This window comes from Mixophyes fleayi, chromosome 6 (genome assembly GCF_038048845.1).
Source record: "Mixophyes fleayi isolate aMixFle1 chromosome 6, aMixFle1.hap1, whole genome shotgun sequence".
Classification (NCBI taxonomy): domain Eukaryota; kingdom Metazoa; phylum Chordata; class Amphibia; order Anura; family Limnodynastidae; genus Mixophyes; species Mixophyes fleayi.
The window spans coordinates 16,904,451-16,926,790 of NC_134407.1; the positions used below are offsets into that span (position 1 = coordinate 16,904,451).

Sequence of the window (22,340 nt, forward strand, 5' to 3'; positions counted from 1 at the left end):
TGTACTGCAATGGGCTTGGGGAAAAAATAAAAAGACAGAGAATTGCCTGAGAAGGTCAAACAGAAGATTGTGGGCAAACATGGTCAATAGGCTACAAATCAAGAGAGACGTTGAAGTTCCCATTACCACTGTACATGATGTTGTTAATAAGTTTAAGACCCATTGCATTGTAGCCAACCTCCCTGAATATGGCCACAAGAGAAAACTTGATCGGAGATTGCAGCACAGGACTTTACGAATGGTGGAGAAAGCACCTTAATCAAATGCCAAACTGTTGACTTTCACACACAACGTATGACAGCTTCAACTGATACACAGAACCCTGAGAACCAGCCAGGAATGTTCAAGGTTAAAGAGAAGTCAAGTTATATCATGCGGCAGCTTGAGGAGTTGTGCACATAAATGGATCTCTATAGAGAAAGACTCTGTTTGAGGGGTTTATGTTTATCTATAGCCAGGCTCTTTAACGGAGCCTAAATGCGTCAAAGGAACACACAGATTACAAAGGAAGCAGTAGGCTTATATTAAATTCTAATTCCAATCAAACGGCGTTATTAGAGACACTTCACATTTATCTGACTAATAAAAAAACTGGCACTATTCCAATCCAATTCACAGCAATTACAATGTAACAGGTTTTCTAAAAAAAAAGAAAAGAAAACAAATCCATTTGGAAATGTAATTTATTTAACAAGGGATTAACAAAACCTCGTAATTAAGCAGTCACTCATAAATGTATATAGGAGACCAGATTGCTTTTATATCATATTTTACAAAGCAGGATGGAAACAGATGAGCTTGACGGGACACGTTTGTGTTTATATTCCTGTCCTTCAGGTTCAGGAAGAGCTGTTGTGGCTAATGAGCTGCCACAACCTGTCAGTGAATCTGAGCACTGTGACATTTTATCGACCCCTCCGGAGAGGCCAGATAGCAGCGCTGGAGACACTAGCAGCAGTGATCCAGTTAATGCTTGTTGTAAACCAGTGTAATGACCCTCTCCCAGAGCTAGTTAAAATGATCATGGTCTACGGCAGTGAGGGGCAATGAGAGAGACGTGGAGAGTCGCAGGTGTGACCCTCCAGCATTCAAAGTGGCTGCACAGAGGCAGGAGGGAGAGCACAAGGCACTTCCTCGTCCTCCAGGTATACAATGTGACCTCTCTGCACTGTGCACTTCCTCCTCCACCCGGTATACCATGTGACCTATCTGCACTGTGCACTCCCTCCTCCACCCGGTACACCATGTGCCCTCTCGGCACAAGGCACTCCATCCTCCTGGTATACCATGTGACCTCCCTGCACTGTGCACTCCCTCCTCCTCCTGGTATACCATGTGACCTCCCTGCACTGTGCACTCCCTCCTCCTCCGGGTATACCATGTGACCTCCCTGCACTGTGCACTCCCTCCTCCTGGTATACCATGTGACCTCCCTGCACTGTGCACTCCCTCCTCCTCCTGGTATACCATGTGACCTCCCTGCACTGTGCACTCCCTCCTCCTCCGGGTATACCATGTGACCTCCCTGCACTGTGCACTCCCTCCTCCTCCTGGTATACCATGTGACCTCCCTGCACTGTGCACTCCCTCCTCCTCCGGGTATACCATGTGATCTCCCTGCACTGTGCACTCCCTCCTCCTCCTGGTATACCATGTGACCTCCCTGCACTGTGCACTCCCTCCTCCTCCTGGTATACCATGTGACCTCCCTGCACTGTGCACTCCCTCCTCCTCCGGGTATACCATGTGACCTCCCTGCACTGTGCACTCCCTCCTCCTCCGGGTATACCATGTGATCTCCCTGCACTGTGCACTCCATCCTCCTCCGGACATACCATGTGATCTCCCTGCACTGTGCACTCCATCCTCCTGGTATACCATGTGACCTCCCTGCACTCTGCACTCCCTCCTCCTCTGGGTATACCATGTGACCTCCCTGTACTGTGCACTCCATCCTCCTCCGGGTATACCATGTGACCTCCCTGCACTGTGCACTCCATCCTCCTCCGGACATACCATGTGACCTCCCTGCACTCTGCACTCCCTCCTCCTCTGGGTATACCATGTGACCTCCCTGTACTGTGCACTCCCTCCTCCTCTGGGTATACCATGTGACCTCCCTGCACTGTGCACTCCCTCCTCCTCCGGGTATACCATGTGACCTCCCTGCACTGTGCACTCCATCCTCCTCCGGACATACCATGTGATCTCCCTGCACTGTGCACTCCATCCTCCTCCGGGTATACCATGTGACCTCCCTGCACTGTGCACTCCATCCTCCTCCGGACATACCATGTGATCTCCCTGCACTGTGCACTCCATCCTCCTCCGGGTATACCATGTGACCTCCCTGCACTGTGCACTCCCTCCTCCACCCGGTATACCATGTGCCCTCTCTGCACAAGGCACTCCCTCTTCCTCCAGGTATACCATGTGACCTCTCTGCACTGTGCACTCCCCCATCCTTCGGGTATACCATTTGACCTCCCTGCACTGTGCACTCCCTCCTCCTCCTCCAGGTATACCATGTGACCTCCCTGCACTGTGCACTCCCTCCTCCAGGTATACCATGGGACCTCCCTATACTGTGCACTCCCTCCTCCGGGTATACCATGTGACCTCCCTGTACTGTGCACTCCCTCCTCCTCCGGGTATACCATGTGACCTCTCTGCACTGTGCACTCCCTCCTCCGGGTATACCATGTGACCTCCCTGTACTGTGCACTCCCTCCTCCACCCGGTATACGATGTGCCCTCTCTGCACAAGGCACTCCCTGTTCCATCGGGTATACCATGTGACCTCTCTGCACTGTGCACTCCTTCCTCCTCCGGGTATACCATGTGACCTCCGAGCACTGTGCAGTCCCTCCTCCTCCGTGTATACTATGTGACCTCACTGCACTGTGCACTCCCTCCTCCTCTGGGTATACTATGTGACCTCTTTGCACTGTGCACTCCCTCCTCCTCTGGGTATACCATGTGACCTCTTTGCACTGTGCACTCCCTCCTCCTCTGGGTATACCATTTGACCTACCTGCACTGTGCACTCCCTCCTCCTCCAGACATACCATGTGACCTCCTTGTACTGTGCACTCCCTCCTCCACCCGGTATACGATGTGCCCTCTCTGCACAAGGCACTCCCTTTTCCATCGGGTATACCATGTGACCTTTCTGCACTGTGCACTCCCTCCTCCACCCGGTATACGATGTGCCCTCTCTGCACAAGGCACTCCCTCCTCCATCGGGTATACCATGTGACCTCTCTGCACTGTGCACTCCCTCCTCCTCTGGGTATACCATGTGACCTCTCTGCACTGTGCAATCCCTCCTCCTCCGGGTATACCATGTGACCTCACTGTACTGTGCACTCCATCCTCCTCCGGACATACCATGTGACCTCCCTGTACTGTGCACTCCCTCCTCCACCCGGTATACGATGTGCCCTCTCTGCACAAGGCACTCCCTCTTCCATCGGGTATACCATGTGACCTTTCTGCACTGTGCATTCCCTCCTCCTCCGGGTATACCATGTGACCTCCCTGTACTGTGCACTCCCTCCTCCTCCGGGTATACCATGTGACCTCCCTGTACTGTGCAGAGGAAGTCACATGACACAGAAACCAGCTGCTCCCTGTTATGATAAGATCGGGTGCAGCCGGCTTATGGGCCGCTGGTTGCCCGCAAGCTGCCTGTTGGCCACCGCTGGGCAATGGCTAATGCCCCCTTACCAATACAACTTTCAACAAAGGTTTAAATAGTTACTCCTCTAATGTGCAGTTTCACCTCCATCTCCACTGTCTACACTGTTTTGATGTCTTCTGCCCACTAGTTAAGGAAGCTCTTCCAGGGTCCGAGATTACTCTTACTCTACTCTGTGAAATGCTGCTGTCACAATTCAAGGTATCAGTCGGATCCTTGTGATTTGTTTGGTTTAATGCTAACCTGGGGAGGTTTAGGGTCTAACAAGGCAAAATGTGTTTGCCAGGAACCCCCGCAAAGAGGGGTGGCCTTTGCTACTTCTGCCCCACTAGTCGCAGTTCTCTAAGTGGGTAACAAGCGAGACCAGTTTAAGAGAATGAAGACATCGACAAGCAAGCAGGTACAGGTGGTGAAGGTATGTTGGTGGTGATGATAGCCTGCAGACAGGAGTTGTCCGGATGCTTAGCTCAGAAGCTTGTGAGATGAAAATCAGATGGAGCAATGATCTGCATGCACAGGATGTATGGAGCCACAAAGTACTTGAGGACCTGGCACCATTGGAGGAACTCCAGTGCCTTAAATAGTCTAAGAGGTTGCGTAGAGTCAAATCCAATATAGTATCCATGAGCGAGATGCACTGCTGAGCGCCAGAGAGGAGGAAGATAGCGGGGGAATCCAGGTAAATGCGCTGGACCCTGTCCGAGTGGTCTGCGGGTCTGGTACATGACAGCTTCTGATAAACACCATAAGTATGTAGCATTGTTTAATATCCCTCTTCATGTGGAGTTATTGTGAATTTTATTTCAAACCTATTTCATATAGCTTGAAAAGCAGAATAGTAAACTAGGTCTGTGTATTAGTAGCCAACAGAAGAGTTGGGGTTCAGCTAAGAGTTGTCATTCGCAATGGAACCCTGATGATGATATCTGTGAAGTCCCAGTGTTCTACGGGTCTGACGTGGATACATCCGCACAGGTGTCTATCATGATCTCCTGAAAGTGCTCGTTTATCAGTCAAAAAAGTCTGATGAAAAAATGTATCAACTCATTAGTGTTTGCGAAGATCCCAATGACCAGCTCCATTGCACTGACTTTCAGGTGCTTGAAGTTTGGCTGTCCCAGTAAACTTTTTTTCTTTTAATGTTTTTGCAAACTGTATTTACAGAATAGAGGATTTCTGTAGTCCACGATGAGCTCTATCTGCCAAAGTAAATTTCTACCTCTGGAAAACTCTGGATCAGTCCCAAGTAAAATAAAATCTATTTATTTGCCAGAATATCCTCTCTAGACTCGTCCCTGCCAACAAAAATCTTTCACAATAAGTAATTTCTTGCGGGACCGACAAACATCAATTTGTGACATGAAAACCAGGACACTAGACAAGTATTTCGGGCTTTCTTAGAGGGTAATGACATAAGGAGGGTTAACCAAAATTGAACAACCCTTTTAATACTAAATTCAAATTAAAGGTAGATAACAAAAGAAATGTTTTTTGTACTTGTAAATGTTTTACGTATTTGGCAAGTTGTAGCAAGAGACAGACAGAAATACATAACAAATGGTTGATTGTTGAGCTCGACTAAATTATTTTAACTTTTTTCCTAACACTCTTAATATTTACATCATTCACATTTAAGTTTTCTGGGCTTGATTCATTAAGGGAAGTTAAGTAAAAAAAAATGTGTAAGTAGTCTCTTGGACAAAACCATGTGACAATGCAAGGGGTGCAAATTAGTTTTCTATTTTGCACATAAGTTAAATACTGACTGTTTTTTCATGTAGCACACAAATACTTGATAGCTTATTTGTACACTGACATTTAAAGTTGATATTTGTGTGCTACATGAAAAACAGACAGTATTTAACTTATGTGCCAAATAGAAAACTAATTTGCACCCCTTGCATTGTAACATGATTTTGTCCAGGAGACTACTTACTCAATTTTTTTACTTAACTTCCTTAATGAATCAGGTCCTTTGCCTTTAACTTTATTGATAAAGTAGGGGAGAATTCTGAAAGTAAATATCTAATAAAATAAAGCATTATAAGATCGCTTCATAGAGTTACAAATGTGCAAAGCTAGGTGTGTAGGACATTTTCATTCCCTACACCTCTGCGCTAAATGGAGCAGCTTTGCAATAGAACAGGGGTCAGGGAACTTTTTTACCTTTTACCCCAAAATATATTTAGATAGGCCGATGTTACCCCCTTGATTTGAAAGGAAGAAAATCATATATTATTAATTATTGGAATTCAAATATTTTTTGAATCTATTAAAAAATTTCTTCGAAAGCTTCAACTTCAAAACTTCAGGTTTTGGAGAAATGATGTTGCTTAATTTTTGATACGAGAGCATCAATATTGGGGCATTTTGATATCAGAGCAATTTGGATACAGTCTTCAGCGTCCAATCGATTTCTCTGCTTTGTTTTTATGTTCGTTAGAGTGGAAAATCCTTGTTCGCAAAGGTAGGTTGCAAAAGGCAGCAACTTTTTGACTGCCTCCTCATTTGAATGCCTTTGCAGCTGTTGACATCCAAACATATGACAGATCTGCTTTGTTTTCAAATGCAATACGTGCTTCATTATTGCATCGAAGCTCAAGAAGTGCCTCTGCCAACCCTTGAGGCTCTTCTGGTACAACAGCAATTTCACATTTAAAGGGGTCTACAATTCAACTGACAGCATGTAATCGGCAGCATTACCCCCAGAAATTTCATTTTTACCCCATTTGGGGTAATTTACCCCTGTTCCCTGACCACTGCAATAGAAAGAGGATTGGTCTACTGTGTGAAACGTTTACTGTGTGCAGCACGGTGGCTTAGTGGTTAGGACTTCTGCCTCACAGCACTGGGGTCATAACTTCAATTCCTGACCATTATCTGTTTGGAGTTTGTATGTTCTCACGGTGATTGAGCGGGTTTCCTCCGGGTGCTCCGGTTTCCTCCCACACGCCAAAAACATACTAGTAAGTTAATTGTCTGCAAATAAATTGACATTAGTCTCTCTCTGCGTGTGTCTGTATGTTAGGGAATTTAGACTGTAAGCTTCAATGGGGCAGAGACTGATGTGAGTGAGCTCTCTGTACAGCGTTGCGGAATTAGTGGCGCTATACAATTAGATGATGATGATCTGTAAAATCTGTTACGTGGCAGTCTAAATTTTGTACACATTATTGCAGTTTTTATACTTTTGCTGTCATGCGCATTCCCATCAAATATCACAGTACTGCAAATGATTGCGCAAGGTATTCATACAGAGACATTGCTAAAAAATCTTAATGTATTTTTTTAACATGTGCGCTACGTAAGTGTTGTACGTCTGCATTTTCTGTGCTTCATAAATGACCCTTTGTATTGTGTGTATAACCCAACGTTCATGTCTCTTTATATAGCTACGCCAAGAAATTTGACAACAACTGTTTGCTTAGCTTTGAAATATTGCAGTAATTCATTTACAGTCATCAGCAGAACTCATTTGATTATCAAGCACCCAGCAGCTCCAAGTCTTCCGAGGGTGTGAGTAATTGATTATGCATTGAGAGACATTAGCTCTGAAGACACTGTTCTAGGTCCGCTGCATCTCAGCTCCTAATGACTATAAGCAAAAACAGAGGAAGATTTATCTTTACTGTATATTCCACTCTCCAACAATTAAGCGATAGATACATTATTTATCTAATCGTGTTATAGAAAACAAAGCGCCACCCTCAGTTTAACCTCTCTTCTTAAATCAGACAATTCTGCAAAATGTAATTATCATAATAATAATAAAGGGATATTATCACTTTTAGGAAGAGCACATAATGTGGGAAATATATCTAACCTAAAAACAGCAAACACTTTCCACAATGAAAATCAAGATATATTTCCCTGAGATTATCCCTTAGGAACCAATTAAACTAACAATGTAAAAATACATGTTTATTAAGGCCATAAAATAATTAAATGTTGTTCTCATTGCATATAGAGGGTCTAATGTGTTTTATGAATTCCAGGTCATAAAGCAATACGGATTTTTTTCACTGTTAAATGCAATCTGTATAATATATTTGAAAATGGCATTTTGTTCAGCTGCTATAAATACAAACACATATTTTAGGGAGTGTGCGAAACGCGTCTAGTGTTCACCAAGGTGCATGGGTTTGCGGAGCTAGGAGGCGGCGTTGGCGGAGGAGCAATAGTAAGACAGAGCAAGGGCGTTCTTACCAAATATGGATTGGAAAAAAGGCAAACCCATCTCGCTCTAGAGTTAGGACTTCCTCATCCTTGTTACCTTAAAATTTATTTATATACAGGGTGATTCAAAAGTCGCAGTACACCCTTTTATTTCAAAAACTCTACAGGAAATTGGGAAACCTGAATACTCCAGTAAGGTATGGGTGACGTGGTCTGTCTTTTACGGTATGTACCAAACATGGGCGCCATCTTGAAATCGGCCAATCGGCCCAATTCCAGTAGAGTTTTTGAAATAAAAGGGTGTACTGTGACTTTTGAATCACCCTGTATATTTATATATATATATTTAGGTAATTAAATCATCTTTAAAATCAAATAACCTGGTTATTTGATTTTAAAGATGATTTTCAATAAACTTTGTTTTTATACTCTTATGGACTGGAGTGCCTCAGTAAACAACCTCTTTCAGGTGACTTGTTTCAACATTTTGTGTCCAAATATGGATTGGCACAGTGCTGCGAGTTTTGGGAAGCAGGGGAAAAATTAGGTTTCATTTTGTGGAGCGGGGTGATTAGATGAGAGGGTGGGTGCATTTTATGGTTTTTTTTTTTGCTTTGCAGAACGATGCGCCTGAACTGGCGGAGATTGAGTGTCCTACACTTTAATAATAATAATAAAATAATAATAATAATGGGGGCATGGCCATATCACATTGAGGGCATGCCTAGTGCTTTGGGCTGCAATAGCCTCCTGTAATACCACGCACAACAACATTTTCATTATACTTTAATGCCACTAACTGGGTCGATAAGTATGACTTGGGACATCCATCTGTACCTCCCTCTCCTTCTTCACCCCCTTTTATCCCCCCATCTTCACTTACTTTAAACACACAGGACCTGATTCATTAAGGAAAGTAAGGCAAAACATTTTTTCCAGGACAAAACCATGTTACAATGCAAGGGGTGCAAATTAGTTTATTTATTTTGCACATAAGGAAAATACTGGCTGTTTTTTCATGTAGGACACAAATGCTTAATAGTTTTATTTTTACACTGACATCTGAAGTTGATCTATGACATGTCCTACCCCAATTATAAATTTGTCTTCACATTGTAAATTTATCTCCACCTCCAATGCAACATGGTTTTGTCCAGGTGGAAAGTTACTTATTTTTTTTTACTTTACTTTCCTTAATGAATCAGGCCCACAGTTGTTAGAAGAGGCACGCTGTCTGGTCCTCTTCTCGTACAGAGAGTAGAAGAGCTGGATCCTTACACAGGATCACGTGATCACGGTATTTGACACTGAAATTGGGTAGGGGACCATACGCGCTGCCCTTCCAATGTAAAAGAGACCTATTTGCAGCCTATTTGGAAACAAGGGGGATTCCAGTCTCTTGAGTGAATTACTTTAATAGCACGAAAAGGTATAGTAAGTTTTTATGGCGAGTCTGTGTGTGAATCTAATCATGAAAATCTGATGGATGTGTTTCGAGAATGTGGTGTGTTGCGACCCTATCGTGCTGGCTGATGTAGGTGGCAAGTGAAATTATTTCAATGGGCAATAGCACAATAATATGGTGTCATAAAGTGACACCAATGTACAAAAGAAGAACCTGTATACATGAAAAGTAATCTGGTGTTGGCAATAGAAACATTGCTGAGACATATAAAGTAAATAATAATCCGGTTTGTGCTCTAACAATGGATGTTCAATGTTATATCTTAATGTAGAGAAAAAGTAAAGAAGTTTAGACACTAATGAAAGTGAATGTAGTAGATGCTCCTTGAGTCGTTCTTGGTGGTAACTGGTGGGAACAGGAATGGCAAGATAGAGTATGTATACCAACAGTGGAGTTGAGTTCAGTAAAACAATAAGCAGTGACATCTTTTAAGCTGGCATGAGTCATTGTATCCAATGTTTAGGATGTGTCTATTGGTGTCTTGTCTACGAGGGGGTGTTATATCCAGAGATCAGAGGAGTCACACCCTCTTTTCTTCAGGTGTGCTGTGTAGTTTTGAGTCTCCAGTACTAAGTCGCTCTTGCTGTTAACACTGATGTCACTGGTGGGTTACGGAAGCCGGGAGCTTCTAGAATGGTGATGACTGTGGATAGAACCCCACGCGTTTCATAGAATTTGATGCAGACTTCCTCAGGGATTTAGATGAGGTCATCACACACTGGCTTGCTCTATGGACTGTTTCATCGTGGATGAGACTGCTGACCTGTTCTATAGATCGTTTCATCATGACTAACACTGCTGGTTTCCTCTATAAACTTTCTCACCATGACTGACACTGCTGGCTTGCTCTATGGACTGTTTCATCATTAATGACACTGTTGGTTTCCTCTGCAAATTTTCTCACCATGACTGACACTGCTGGCCTGTTCTATAGACTGTTTCATCATGACTGACACTGCTGGCATGCTCTATAGACCATCTCATCACAACAGACCCTGCTGGCCTCTTCTACACACTTTTTCCTTATGATGACACTATTAGCTTGCCCCTCAGACTGTCCTCTCAGGACTGGTACTCCTGGCTTCCTTAGCAGCATTACTGTGACTGCAAGTCCACAGTACAACTTCAGTTTCAAACAGGAGTTGTTGTTTTTTGTAAATGCAAACACATTTGCTATAAAAAAAAGTTGCACGGTATACTATATTTTAATGAGCAATTGCATAATATTTTAATTGCCTATCTAACAGACCCTCTTTAAAATTAAAATGGATATGGCAGAACATATTATATACATACAGCAAGTCCCTACACTGGCTCCCCTGTGTCCTCCAGAATCAAATTCAAATTACTCACCCTTACCTACAAAGTCCTAAAAACACCACCCCTTCATATATCTCATATCTCATATCAAAATACTCTCCTTCCTGCCCTCTTAGATCTACCTCTGACCTGCTCCTTGTCTCATCTCTGGTACCCACCTCTCACTCCCGCCTACAAGACTTCTCCCGCGCTGCTCCCCACTTATGGAATTCTCTACCACGCCCAATCAGGCTTTCCCACATCCTTCAAATCTTTAGAAAACCCATCTCTTTTTTAGATCTTACCTTATCCCTGATGATACTACTCACACTAATTCACCCTCACAACTGTCCCAATCTCCACTCTAAGCCACAGTCGCTCCTCTTGTTTCGGCTGTGCCCTCTTCCATTTAGAATGTAAGCTCTCTAATGAGCAGGGTCCTCCATACCCTTTGTTTTCATGTCTGTATTTATTTTGTCTACCTTGGGGTAAATGTATCAAGCTGAGAGTTTTCCGGCGGGTTTGAAAAGTGGAGATGTTGCCAATAGCAACCAATCAGATTCTAGCTATCATTTTGTAGAATGCACTAAATAAATGATAGCTAGAATCTGATTGGTTTTTCAAACCCGCCGGAAAACTCTCAGCTTGATACATTTACCCCCTTGTATGTCCCTATTATATGTATGTCCATGTTTTATGTATGTCCTTGTCTTCCCTACTGTACGGCACTGTGGAGCACTGTGGCACCTTACAAATCTATGATAATAATAATAATAATAATACATATTTGCAAGAAGAAATGGCACAAATAATATTTCATACATTTCAGTTACAATAATGTTGTGTATACTGCATTATAATCATCTCTTAATGGGCCCCTGCGGACTCCCAGCTATCAGTGTGCCCTTATTCATCATGCCAAGCTATACACAGTTATCTTAATATGCTATATTGAAGATCTGGACACTCTGTACGGCTGCTTGCACATTGTCATATCTGTGATTTTAACCAGTGGGTGGAAAAAACACAAAAACGTATTTATATATATTTTATATACATAAACAGCAAAATAATATATTCAGCATAAGGCGGCATTTGTGTGAGCAGTGAGTGCTCCTAAGTTTAGGACATCGGCCAGAATGCCAAGACAGCGTGTGTGTGTTATCCAAATAGCAAGTCAACCCAGCCTATAGAGATTACATACTGATAAGTAAGAGTGCAATGTTATTAGCTAGCGAACAGCTATGGAGTGAATGTAGCAACGCCTTTGAGTGAGGTAGGTATAATTTAGCACAGTCTTTCCTGCCTCCAGACTTGTGCATCAATAGGAATCTATGTTCTAAGACCCCTGGGCCTAGATTTACTAAACTGCGGGTTTGAAAAAGTGGTGATGTTGCCTATAGCAACCAATCAGATTCTAGTTGTCATTTTGTAGAATGTGCTAAATGATAACTAGAATCTGATTGGTTGCTATAGGCAACATCTTCACTTTTCCAAACCCACTGTTTAGTAAATATACCCCCTGATGTTTTATTTGGTACGTTTATACTGGGGACATCTGCTGTAGGAGAGCAGGGCTAGAAAGCACTGAGTAAAACTACTGCTTGTCCCAGATTGGACAAGCACTATGGGCCAACCCATCAGGAGCCTGCTATCATTTCTACCAACGCATCAGAACCTGGTGCCTTTAGACAGGGCTCCTACAGACCTCCAGTAGACATCCCTGGTACGAGTAAGGGATAAGAGACATCCACTGATGTACATGTCTGAAAGGGAGAAAAGGGGGTAGCTTCCACCTTAAGCAAAAAAAAAGAAAGTGTATAATTACTTTATCAAAACATTCAACTCCATAACTGCTCCCAGATATGAAAACATCATTTAGATCAATTATATGAGTAAGTGAGTCATGATGCTTACCAATAATTAGTATGATCCTTTTAGGCTGCTATATAACATATTAAAATTAAATGAAGGTCACAATATGAATGTGAATAAAATGTGTAATTGTACCTATTTCCATATTGAGGACAAGGGAAAGAATAGCAAAAATATTGCAGTAGAAGTTTAAATGCTCTCAGATATAACACAATGTCATGGAACATTACCGAATAATTTCACTTTCACTATGCTAGTAACCAGGACCTCTCTACTTCATATCATTATCTCAGTGATCCCACCCCCGAATAAGGAAAAGTGCTCTGTTAAATGGAGGTTTCAACTCTTATGACAGCCTGATACATTGTTAAATATAAGTCTTTCGCTCATCCATTCTCAACACTTTTTGGCAAATATTAATGTAATGTATTAACTATATCCCCTCATGGAGACAAAAGCATAATATCAATGCAGAAAATAGAATGAGAGCGAATCTCCCGGAATGTCCAGGAGACAATATGTTGCCTGTTTATTGTATACTACTATAAATGTCATGTGCCGCGCTGACTTTTTGTGGCACCTTATAAATAAAAGATAATAATCATAAAAAGATAAAAATCCTGTATCTGCACAATACTGCACCATATGTTGATGGTATACAAAGCATAATAATAATATTATACTTGTTTACTTTATGGATCTCCTGCCTGGGCGATGGCGGAGGGGAGGTCCAAGCGACAAGTATGGGAGTCCTGACATTTGTAACATTATGCTCCCACCACACTGCGCAAAAGCAACATTCGTGGAAGGGGCCATGACGATTCAATTTGCAACTCCATAGGAATCCGAGGGGGGGGGGATTTCCTAGTGCCTGGAAACCCTCCTCCAAGCCTGGGGCACTGTATAATTGAGGTGGCTGGACCATGCTCCCGCTTCACATGGCTCTGCTTGAAAAGGGAGAGCTGCGTACACCTAACAGTAGTGCACGCAGCATTGTCCGTGTATATTATGGGGATAGGAAGAGTTGGAGAGCAGCCAAGCACTGACTAATATTACAGCCACGCCCCCATGCATGCTGGTCACGCCCACTGGCGGCGTGGTGTGGAAACCTCCCTCTACAAATCCTGCCTTTGCCCCTGAACTCATCAGGGGATCCTGCTCTTCCAGGAGGTCTCCGGGAATCTCAAGTGTGAATACTATCGATGCTGAATGTTTGGATACGTTAGAATTTGTAGCACATATCATTTTAAAGCCTCACGTCAGCAGATTCATTTACAGGTTATCGCAAGCATGAAATTCAGCTGTCTGTGAGCAAACTATTTTCTAAAAATACATATTAATTTGTATTCATGAATACCTATAGCTTAGCAATCTTAGAAACATTACCTTTGAGTTGAAAATTGAGAAAAGATTAGCTGAGTGAGAGAGACAATGCAGCCTTATTAATGCAAATATAAGAACTTGAATAATGTTGCATAATAAATAATGTATAATAATGTGAGTAATTATCATGCAATGTGTAAATATATTTAAGTATTAAGCTACTGAATCGCTTCACATAAGGTAGAATAGCCATTTCCACTTCAGCACTTTCATATTAATAAATTATACTACATGTAATTATCAGGAACATTTTATTCTTTGACATCAAACACAATTATATATTCAGATATTGCAGACATGTGCCTGTGTGTTTAATAAATTAACTGAAGCTGTGTGTGATATAATCTGTTTTTACAACGGTAATTAAATTTTTTTTTAATTTTTTTTAATCTAAAGTGCAAACAACAGCTCAGATGGAACCAAGTTAAACGGAGAAAGTGATCTGCAGGAATCTGTTGATTCACAGACGCAGCCAAGGACCGACTATCACAGCAGGAACAGCGTGCAGAAAAGACTGGCCAAGGAGGGTAACTATCAGCAGATCTGTTGTGTCCTGTTTGCATTTGTTGTTGATATGCAGCTACATGTTTTGCAGATGCTTCCATTCCAACTCCAGTTTTCATAAACATCTCGCTGTTTATGTCCCGATATAGAAATTTGGAGGGGAACATGTAGATAAAATTATATTTGAAATGTTTCTTTTTTAATTGAATCATACAATTTTTCGCTGCCACCTTTAAGCCCATAGTAATGATACAGAAAATGAATTGATCCATCTCGCTCCTTCTTGATTAAGCTACCTGCTTATCTATATAATAAAAGCCTAGTAGCGTGTGTTAGTCTGTGTGTGTGTGAAAAAAAAAAAAACAAGCTGCAGCGCCACCTGCTGGTCGGAGTTATACACTGACCTACTAAATTCTTAGTGTGTGTGGGAAAAAAAACTCAGAAAGGGCTGAAATTTGGTATACTAAGATGTTTTTAATTTGTTAATTTAATTTGTTAATTGTTAAAAGGCTTTATAAAGATTTGGGAGTGGTTGGTGGTTGCCGGGGGTGACAGTTGGGAGTGGTTGGTGGTTGCCGGGGGTGACAGTTGGGAGTGGTTGGTGGTTGTCGGGGGTGACAGTTGGGAGTGGTTGGTGGTTGCCGGGGGTGACAGTTGGGAGTGGTTGGTGGTTGCCGGGGGATGACAGTTGGGAGTGGTTGGTGGTTGCCGGGGGTGACCGTTGGGAGTGATTGGTGGTTGCCGGGGGTGACAGTTGGGAGGGTTGGTGGTTGCCGGGGGTGACAGTTGGGAGTGGTTGGTGGTTGCCGGGGGTGACAGTTGGGAGTGATTGGTGGTTGCCGGGGGTGACAGTTGGGAGTGGTTGGTGGTTGCCGGGGGTGACAGTTGGGAGTGGTTGGTGGTTGCCGGGGGTGACAGTTGGGAGTGGTTGGTGGTTGCCGGGGGTGACAGTTGGGAGTGATTGGTGGTTGCCGGGGGTGACAGTTGGGAGTGGTTGGTGGTTGCCGGGGGTGACAGTTGGGAGTGGTTGGTGGTTGCCGGGGGTGACAGTTGGGAGTGGTTGGTGGTTGTCGGAGGTGACAGGGAGAGAGGAGTGGGATACTCAGGACCGCTGAGAGAGATCCCTGTGTCTGGATAGACATCTGGATAGATGTGGCGATAAAGATGAAGGATGAGGTGATGGAGAAAAATGATGAGGTGGTGACATGTGGACAAAACCACGTTAAAAAAGGGCACTTGCGTCGGGAAGTAACGCTCTTCCCCTGAGGAGGCCTGGGCTAGCCCCAAATGCATGACAAGAACCTTTTTAACACCTTAAGTAGCTTGATTTGACTAGAATGCATGAGTATCATGCATGGGTTAACTTGTTGTAAAATAATGTCTGAATAGATTGAGAAATTAACATTAAAATATGAAGCGCAGGTTAAAAACAATTTGATAGAATGGATTGGAAAAGTCATTTGAAAATCATCCAGAATCCTTTGTCTTATGATTAACTGTCATCTGTGAAATCTCTCCCATATATCTACATATGTAATGTGTATGTAAGTCTGCCAGTCCAATCACTGGATTAATAAGAACAGCACAGAATTTAGGTGGTTTACAGTATAATAGATCCAGTATCAGTGGATGGGTAAGGAATTCCAGCAATTAAGTTATTCTTTAATGTCCAATGTCAAAATAAAACAAGTAAAAGGTATTTATTCAGGATATAATGCACATTCAAGATCTAATACAAAAATGTAATGGTTTAAACAAGTAGGGCCTGATTATTGTTCGGACGTAAGTCCATTTTTTTTGTGTATTAAAGAAAAAATGGTTTCTATAAAGCTTGCTTGAATTCGCCGTGCGCATACTCCAGAAACGGAACTTACGCTAATGAACGCAATTGTATGCAATTCATGTCTGAACAGAGATGACACTTACGACTGTCTACCACCTAAAGGGCGGAATGGGGGGAGGGAAGGGGCTAACAAATGTAGGGAAAGACCCGTTATGGTGCGCTGAGGGCGTTCAAACGCAGATGTGACCAATTCCATCCTGGACTTCTCGTAAGTACGCTTGTTTTAGCCGTATCATGTACACCAGGTACAGGGCAGGTGTAAGCGCCGACTGATATCGATGTTTGACAACGGCATAGTCTTTGAATTAAAGCTATACATATGCATGCCACTAAACTATGGGCAGGATAGCGCTCAAGTTCTGCGCTTTTTCTTTCAGCCGCAAGTTGCGTGCATGTTGTGCTCGGACTTAAATCAGATCCGTAATGTTTAAAGTTTGCATTGGCTTTACAAGCTCATACAAAGTGGATTAGATGAAGACAATATACGTCTTGATCAGCAAAACTTCATGATATGATGGGTCACTAATCCTAAAATACCAACTTGTGCATAGAAACGATAATTAATGACATTCACAGATACACATGTCAACATTTCACAAGCTTTTGATAATAAATAAAAACATTATGATGCCTCGTTTAAAAACAAAATTCGGATCCATTACTGGAAATATCATTGGCCTAAGGAGCCTCCGACATTTTCACACTTTGAAAATGACAAGTGAGGCTGCATAGGACGAATGCACTTAAAGGGCGACAGGGTTTGTAGTAAGCTGAAATCTTACCTGAAGGGGTTAACATAGGTTTTGGCCCGACCAATGTGTGCTCCAGTGGGAGGGACCTTGATTGGTAAAGAAGGCTGTACTTCCTGTTCTGCCTCATTCCACAGCACGAGATCCCACCCACCCACTCCTAGTTGCGAGTATTTCTGGGTTAATGTTGCGGTAGGAAGGCACTGCGTTCAGCGGCTGATTTGTGGGCGCACAGGTAGTTGTCGTAGGTCACTGCCCCCTTGGAGGCACCAGTAACTCCCTTTTTGGCCCTTCGGTGAGGAGGGTCCCTGTCCGGCTCGGTGAGGGAGGGCAGCGTGAGTTTTAAAGGGGCAGTCACTCTGACGCCAACTCAGCGCAAGTTATGATGGGATTTGTTCCCCGTGGTTGTGGACGTACGGCGGTTTGCGCCAGTCCAATTGTGATATAGTGTTATCAGCTTGAGAGTTGTTTCACAGGGCCCTTTCTCCGCCACCATAAGTTTTAGTTAAAGTTAAAATCATAATAAAAGTTCTGGCAATTTTTTAATAACTTATACATGTCTCCGTGTGTTTATTTGCATGCAAAATGTTAGAATTCTAAGGTTGATGTAAGGTTTACGGGAACATACACAGTGAGCCCTTTAGAAAAACTAAATTTGTTTTTGTTACCTATGGTGTCATTTCATGCCGGAATTACCCCAGTTACAATGTGATTATTTTACAAGTGTTATTCTATTACCTTTCCCCAGAAACACAGGCCTGAGAATAACTGTATCTGTGTTTTATTACTACTGACTGTCAAGGCCTCTGACAAATAACTACCGGGCAATGGAATGGGTCTGAACAGATAACTATCAGGCTATCATTACAGTAGCATCAATCTAATGTAATGGTAAGCCTGCTAGCTCTATAACACTTTATAATGTGTTACCAGATTACATCTCTGGGAAGTGGACATAAACCCAATGTGAAGTGAAAATGAATGCCAGCCACACCTCGGTACTGCGCGGTCGGCGTCCTCGGTTGTAGACCTTGGCACTTTTATATTCAGCGTAACCTTCAGGTTTCAATTTCAAATACAAATTGCTCCTATACTAAATATTTGGCATTTTTAATTAATATATATACACATTGATACTTCTAACATTTGAAATACGAAAAATAGACAAAATTGTCCCAGCCCGGATCTGCTGACTGCACACTGAACCGCACAAGCCACATCTACCCCCAGCATCATAGCTCATTCCGACTGCTGCCACCAGGACTTATGTTGGGTCTGTCTTGGGACTCAGTTAAGAATTGTTACAAGTACGTATATATGAAGCACATTGACCTTTGTGCTTATGTTCGTGCACAGTGCATACGCTGTATACTGTATAACAGGTGTATGTTCCCATTTTGCGTTTTCATAGTCCAGTTGAGCAGATAAGTTGTGTATTTTGCGCCGTGACTGAGATGTGTATTTCTGTAAAAGTAAAGTACAGCCAAACATTACATTTGTACCAGCCCTTTACTTAGAATTTTACTTATTTTTCACCATCCCATATGTATAATATAAGGTGGCAATGTCTTTATATAGTAATCATTTTGCATTTTGAATAGTTCAGTAGAATGGTGTTTGTGCTTCTCATTATTATTATAGTTTATTTAACGCTGTACAGAGGATATGTCCCGGTCCCACTGGAGCTAACAGTCTAAATTCCCTACCACACACACACACACACACATTAGGGTTTATTTTGTCAGAAGTCAATTAACCTAGGGTTAATTTAATAACAGCCAATTAACCTACCAGTATGTTTTTGGAGTTTGGGTGGAAACCGGAGCACCCGGAGGAAACCCAGGCAAACACGGGGAGAATATACAAACTCCACACTGATAGGGCCCTGATCGGAATCAAACCCATGACCCCAGCGCTGTGAGACAGCAATGCAAACAATGGTGCAACGATGATGTTAACATACATCCACTATAAATGTGCTTTGGCAGAGCGGACGATTTAAAGTAAGAGGTGAGTTCTGATTACTGATCTGCTTGGTTGATTCTTAAACAGGAAACCTTGAAATATGTCACCAATATGTCATCACCTCTTCAGAATAAAAGTTTGTTTATACATAAGTCCTTTAAATCAGACATATTGCTGTTGATATTCTACATTTGCTGCAGCTTGCCCAGTTCCCCATGTCTGGCAACGTTCACTATCACTAATCAGTATATGAAGGAATGGCTTTTACCTGTCTAACGTTATCCACATTCTTGAATGACCTTTTGTTGTATTATAAAGATATTTGGTGAGGAAATAAATTAACCGTAATGTGTGGCAGAACATCGCAACTGCGCACATTTCCGGGTACAACCTCAATGGGGTGCAAGGAGAAATCTGCAATGTTATATTTCTGCGGAATGTCCCCACGAGCATTCCGGAGGAACTCCGCGGTCACCGGAATTCCCACCTTGGAACTGCACATGTAGCTTCCAACAGAATGCGTGTGTTTCCATGTACTCTACATCAATCAGTAGACCGTCCTGGAGCGGGAGAGTAAGCACAGTCACTATGGGCCCAATGCTGGGTCGGACACATATTGGCCGTAAGTTACGCTCAATAAAGACACCCATAGATATAGTATTTACACCCATATGCCCAGTGGTAGGTACCTCTAGGTGTGTACAGCTGTGCCCCTGTAGTATATACACCAGGCTAACGTCAGACATACATACACCCACATACACACAACCAGGTCAGAAGCACAAGAAAAGTTTTTCAATTTGTTTTGATAGTGAAAAACAAGTTCGTTATTAGGCTTGATATAACACAGCAAGTATAATACTCCTTGCGTACAAATAAAAGTAGCAAATAAATAATTTTAAAAATACGGCAAAAAATCCTATAACATAGGCACAATCAATGCAGCAAGCACCTATCCCAGGCTTGGCCAACCTGTGGCTCTCCATGTGTTGTGTAACTACAGGTCCCAGCATGCTTTGTCAACAGATAGCCAGCCAGGTATGCTGTGACTTATAGTTACACAATAGCTGGAGAGCCACTGGTTGGCCAGGTCTGACCTATCAGCTTGAAAGATGAGTTTGCAATCAGCCAATCAGAAGCGCTGGTGACCATCATGGTCATCAGTGTGTATTTGCACCTGCCCTCTAGCAGGTGCAAAAGATCTGTCTCCTGGCTGATTTATATACGTCTCCGTACTGGTCTGCTTCAGCCGCATTTGGGTGAACTCGCCCCTTACTGTGCGTGGCTTGCATTAAACCGCCTCCCTTCCGTCCTCCATTCCGCCTCACCAGGCGTAAGGAGGCGACCTCTGCCTACGGGAGTACTCCCAACTAAGCGCTAGGCCACAAGTATCTAAGGTTGCCACATCCAGGGCAGAAATAATCCATGGAGGGTGAGAATGAAAAACACTTTCCCTTTAAGTGACACAACAAATATACAGCACCGTTAGTTTGTCCCGCGCTTTAATCCCCAAGACATCATTTCATTTTTATTTAATGATCTGACTTTGCTTTATGCTTTCATCCTGTTTGGAAACTAATCCAGGATTAGACTTGATTAGTTTCCAGCCTTATTTACTTCAGGGCTGATTTAAAATTTAGAAACAAAATCTCACTTTCCCCATTTGAAGTACAACATCTCCTGTCATCACGTACGAATCTACCTCAACGTGGACTTTTATCAATAACAAGTGACTCCGGATTCCATTATTTCATCTCAAGAAATGTATATTAAGAAAATAAATACAGGAGTGAGCTATTTGTCACAAATGTCATTTGTAAACATGAATTCACCCTACAGATTACACACACACAACACGTGCATTTATTCTAATTGGGTGTGGATCCTAATCACTTTATTACAATTTGACAACTATAGACAAACCGAGGGGGGTTTCCTAGTGCCTATAACCCCCCCCCCTCCCAACCTGGGGTACTATATGCTTGAGGTGGCTGGACCCTGCCCCAGGACCAGCCACTTTGCAGCTTGTGTGCAGATCGTTTCTGTCTGCACTGTTCACACCCATCTCTCCCAACAAGTATTGAAAGCAGCAACACCAGGTAGGAGAGAGCAGGACAGTCTGTCCACTGTTCTGACACACTCAGTCAGGACTTTGTCCTGATTGTAGGGACAGTTGGGAGGTATGTCCCGCTTCACATGGCTCTGCTTGAAAAGGGAGAGCTGTGTGCACCTAACAGTAGTGCACACAACATTGCCCATGTATATGATGGGGATAGGAATAGTTGGAGAGCAGCCAAGCACTGTCTAAAATTATAGCCACGCCCGAAGCCTACTGGCCATGCCCACTGGCAGTGTGGCATGGAAACCCCTCTCTACAAACCCTGCATTTGCCCCTGACAACTATTTGAAAGGTAAAGCTCTGGAAGATGTATCCAACCTTTCCTGAATTAACAGAGAATCAACCATTCCCAAACACAGCTCTCTCCCCCTAGGCAGACATCCACTGCCTGCATTTTTAGACCAGATTGATCATGAAGACATATATGAATTGCAATTATTTTAAATGCATGCTGTCTGCTCACAATATTACTGAACTAGTTATGTCATGTGTCTCTGGTGTAGTATGACTGATCCAGCAACAGAATGCATTCTTGGGGTGACCTGGAGAATTTTGTAGTCAGCATATCCCACCCCCTTAGGATGGATGGCAAGGAGATAGGTAGGCAGTCAGTTTTGCTGATGAGATCTGGCACTGAAGGAAAGCTGATGGCGACCTTCTGTGCTGCAGTTAATACACTCAGCGGCGCCTGGTCTCATAAAACCTTTGTGCTGATACGGCTGGGGGGATGCAGTAAACAGAGACACAACGCAGTCACTCAGCACATACTCACAAGGATTCAGCAGCGGAGATATTAGATTATTCAGCAGAAGACTATGACTGACACATCACAATATGCTCCCTCGTGCGTTCTTTCTGCAAAACATATGTTTGTATTGCTTTTTAGATAAGTAATATTTCAGCATAATCCCTAATATTATATTTAAGTTGATAATGGTAAGTTAAGGTTGTTTCTTCCTTTGGCAGAGAAGATTGTAAATGAACAGTATTTCCATAAATTAGACCAGTGCTTCCATCATCATCATCATCAGGTATTTATATAGCGCCACTAATTCCGCAGCGTTGTACAGAGAAATCCCTCACATCAGTCCCTGCCCCATTGGAGCTTACAGTCTAAATTCCCATACATACACATTGACTAGGGTCAATTTGATAGCAGCCAATTAACCTACTAGTATGTTTTTGGAGTGTGGGAGGAAACCGGAGCACTCGGAGGAAACCCACGCAAACACGGGGAGAACATACAACCTCCACACAGATAA

The 22,340-nt window shown here is 42.9% G+C and overlaps 1 protein-coding gene across 1 annotated transcript in view; it reads left to right on the forward strand.

Annotated features, from left to right (window-relative positions):
- ZMAT4 (zinc finger matrin-type 4) overlaps window positions 1–22,340 on the forward strand; it is a 287,868-nt gene that overhangs the window by 258,308 nt on the left and 7,220 nt on the right. Inside the window, exon 7 of the mRNA XM_075215932.1 lies at window positions 14,295–14,425. Within this exon, the coding sequence (XP_075072033.1) occupies window positions 14,295–14,425 (131 nt within the window). The remainder of the gene's footprint in view (window positions 1–14,294; window positions 14,426–22,340) is intronic.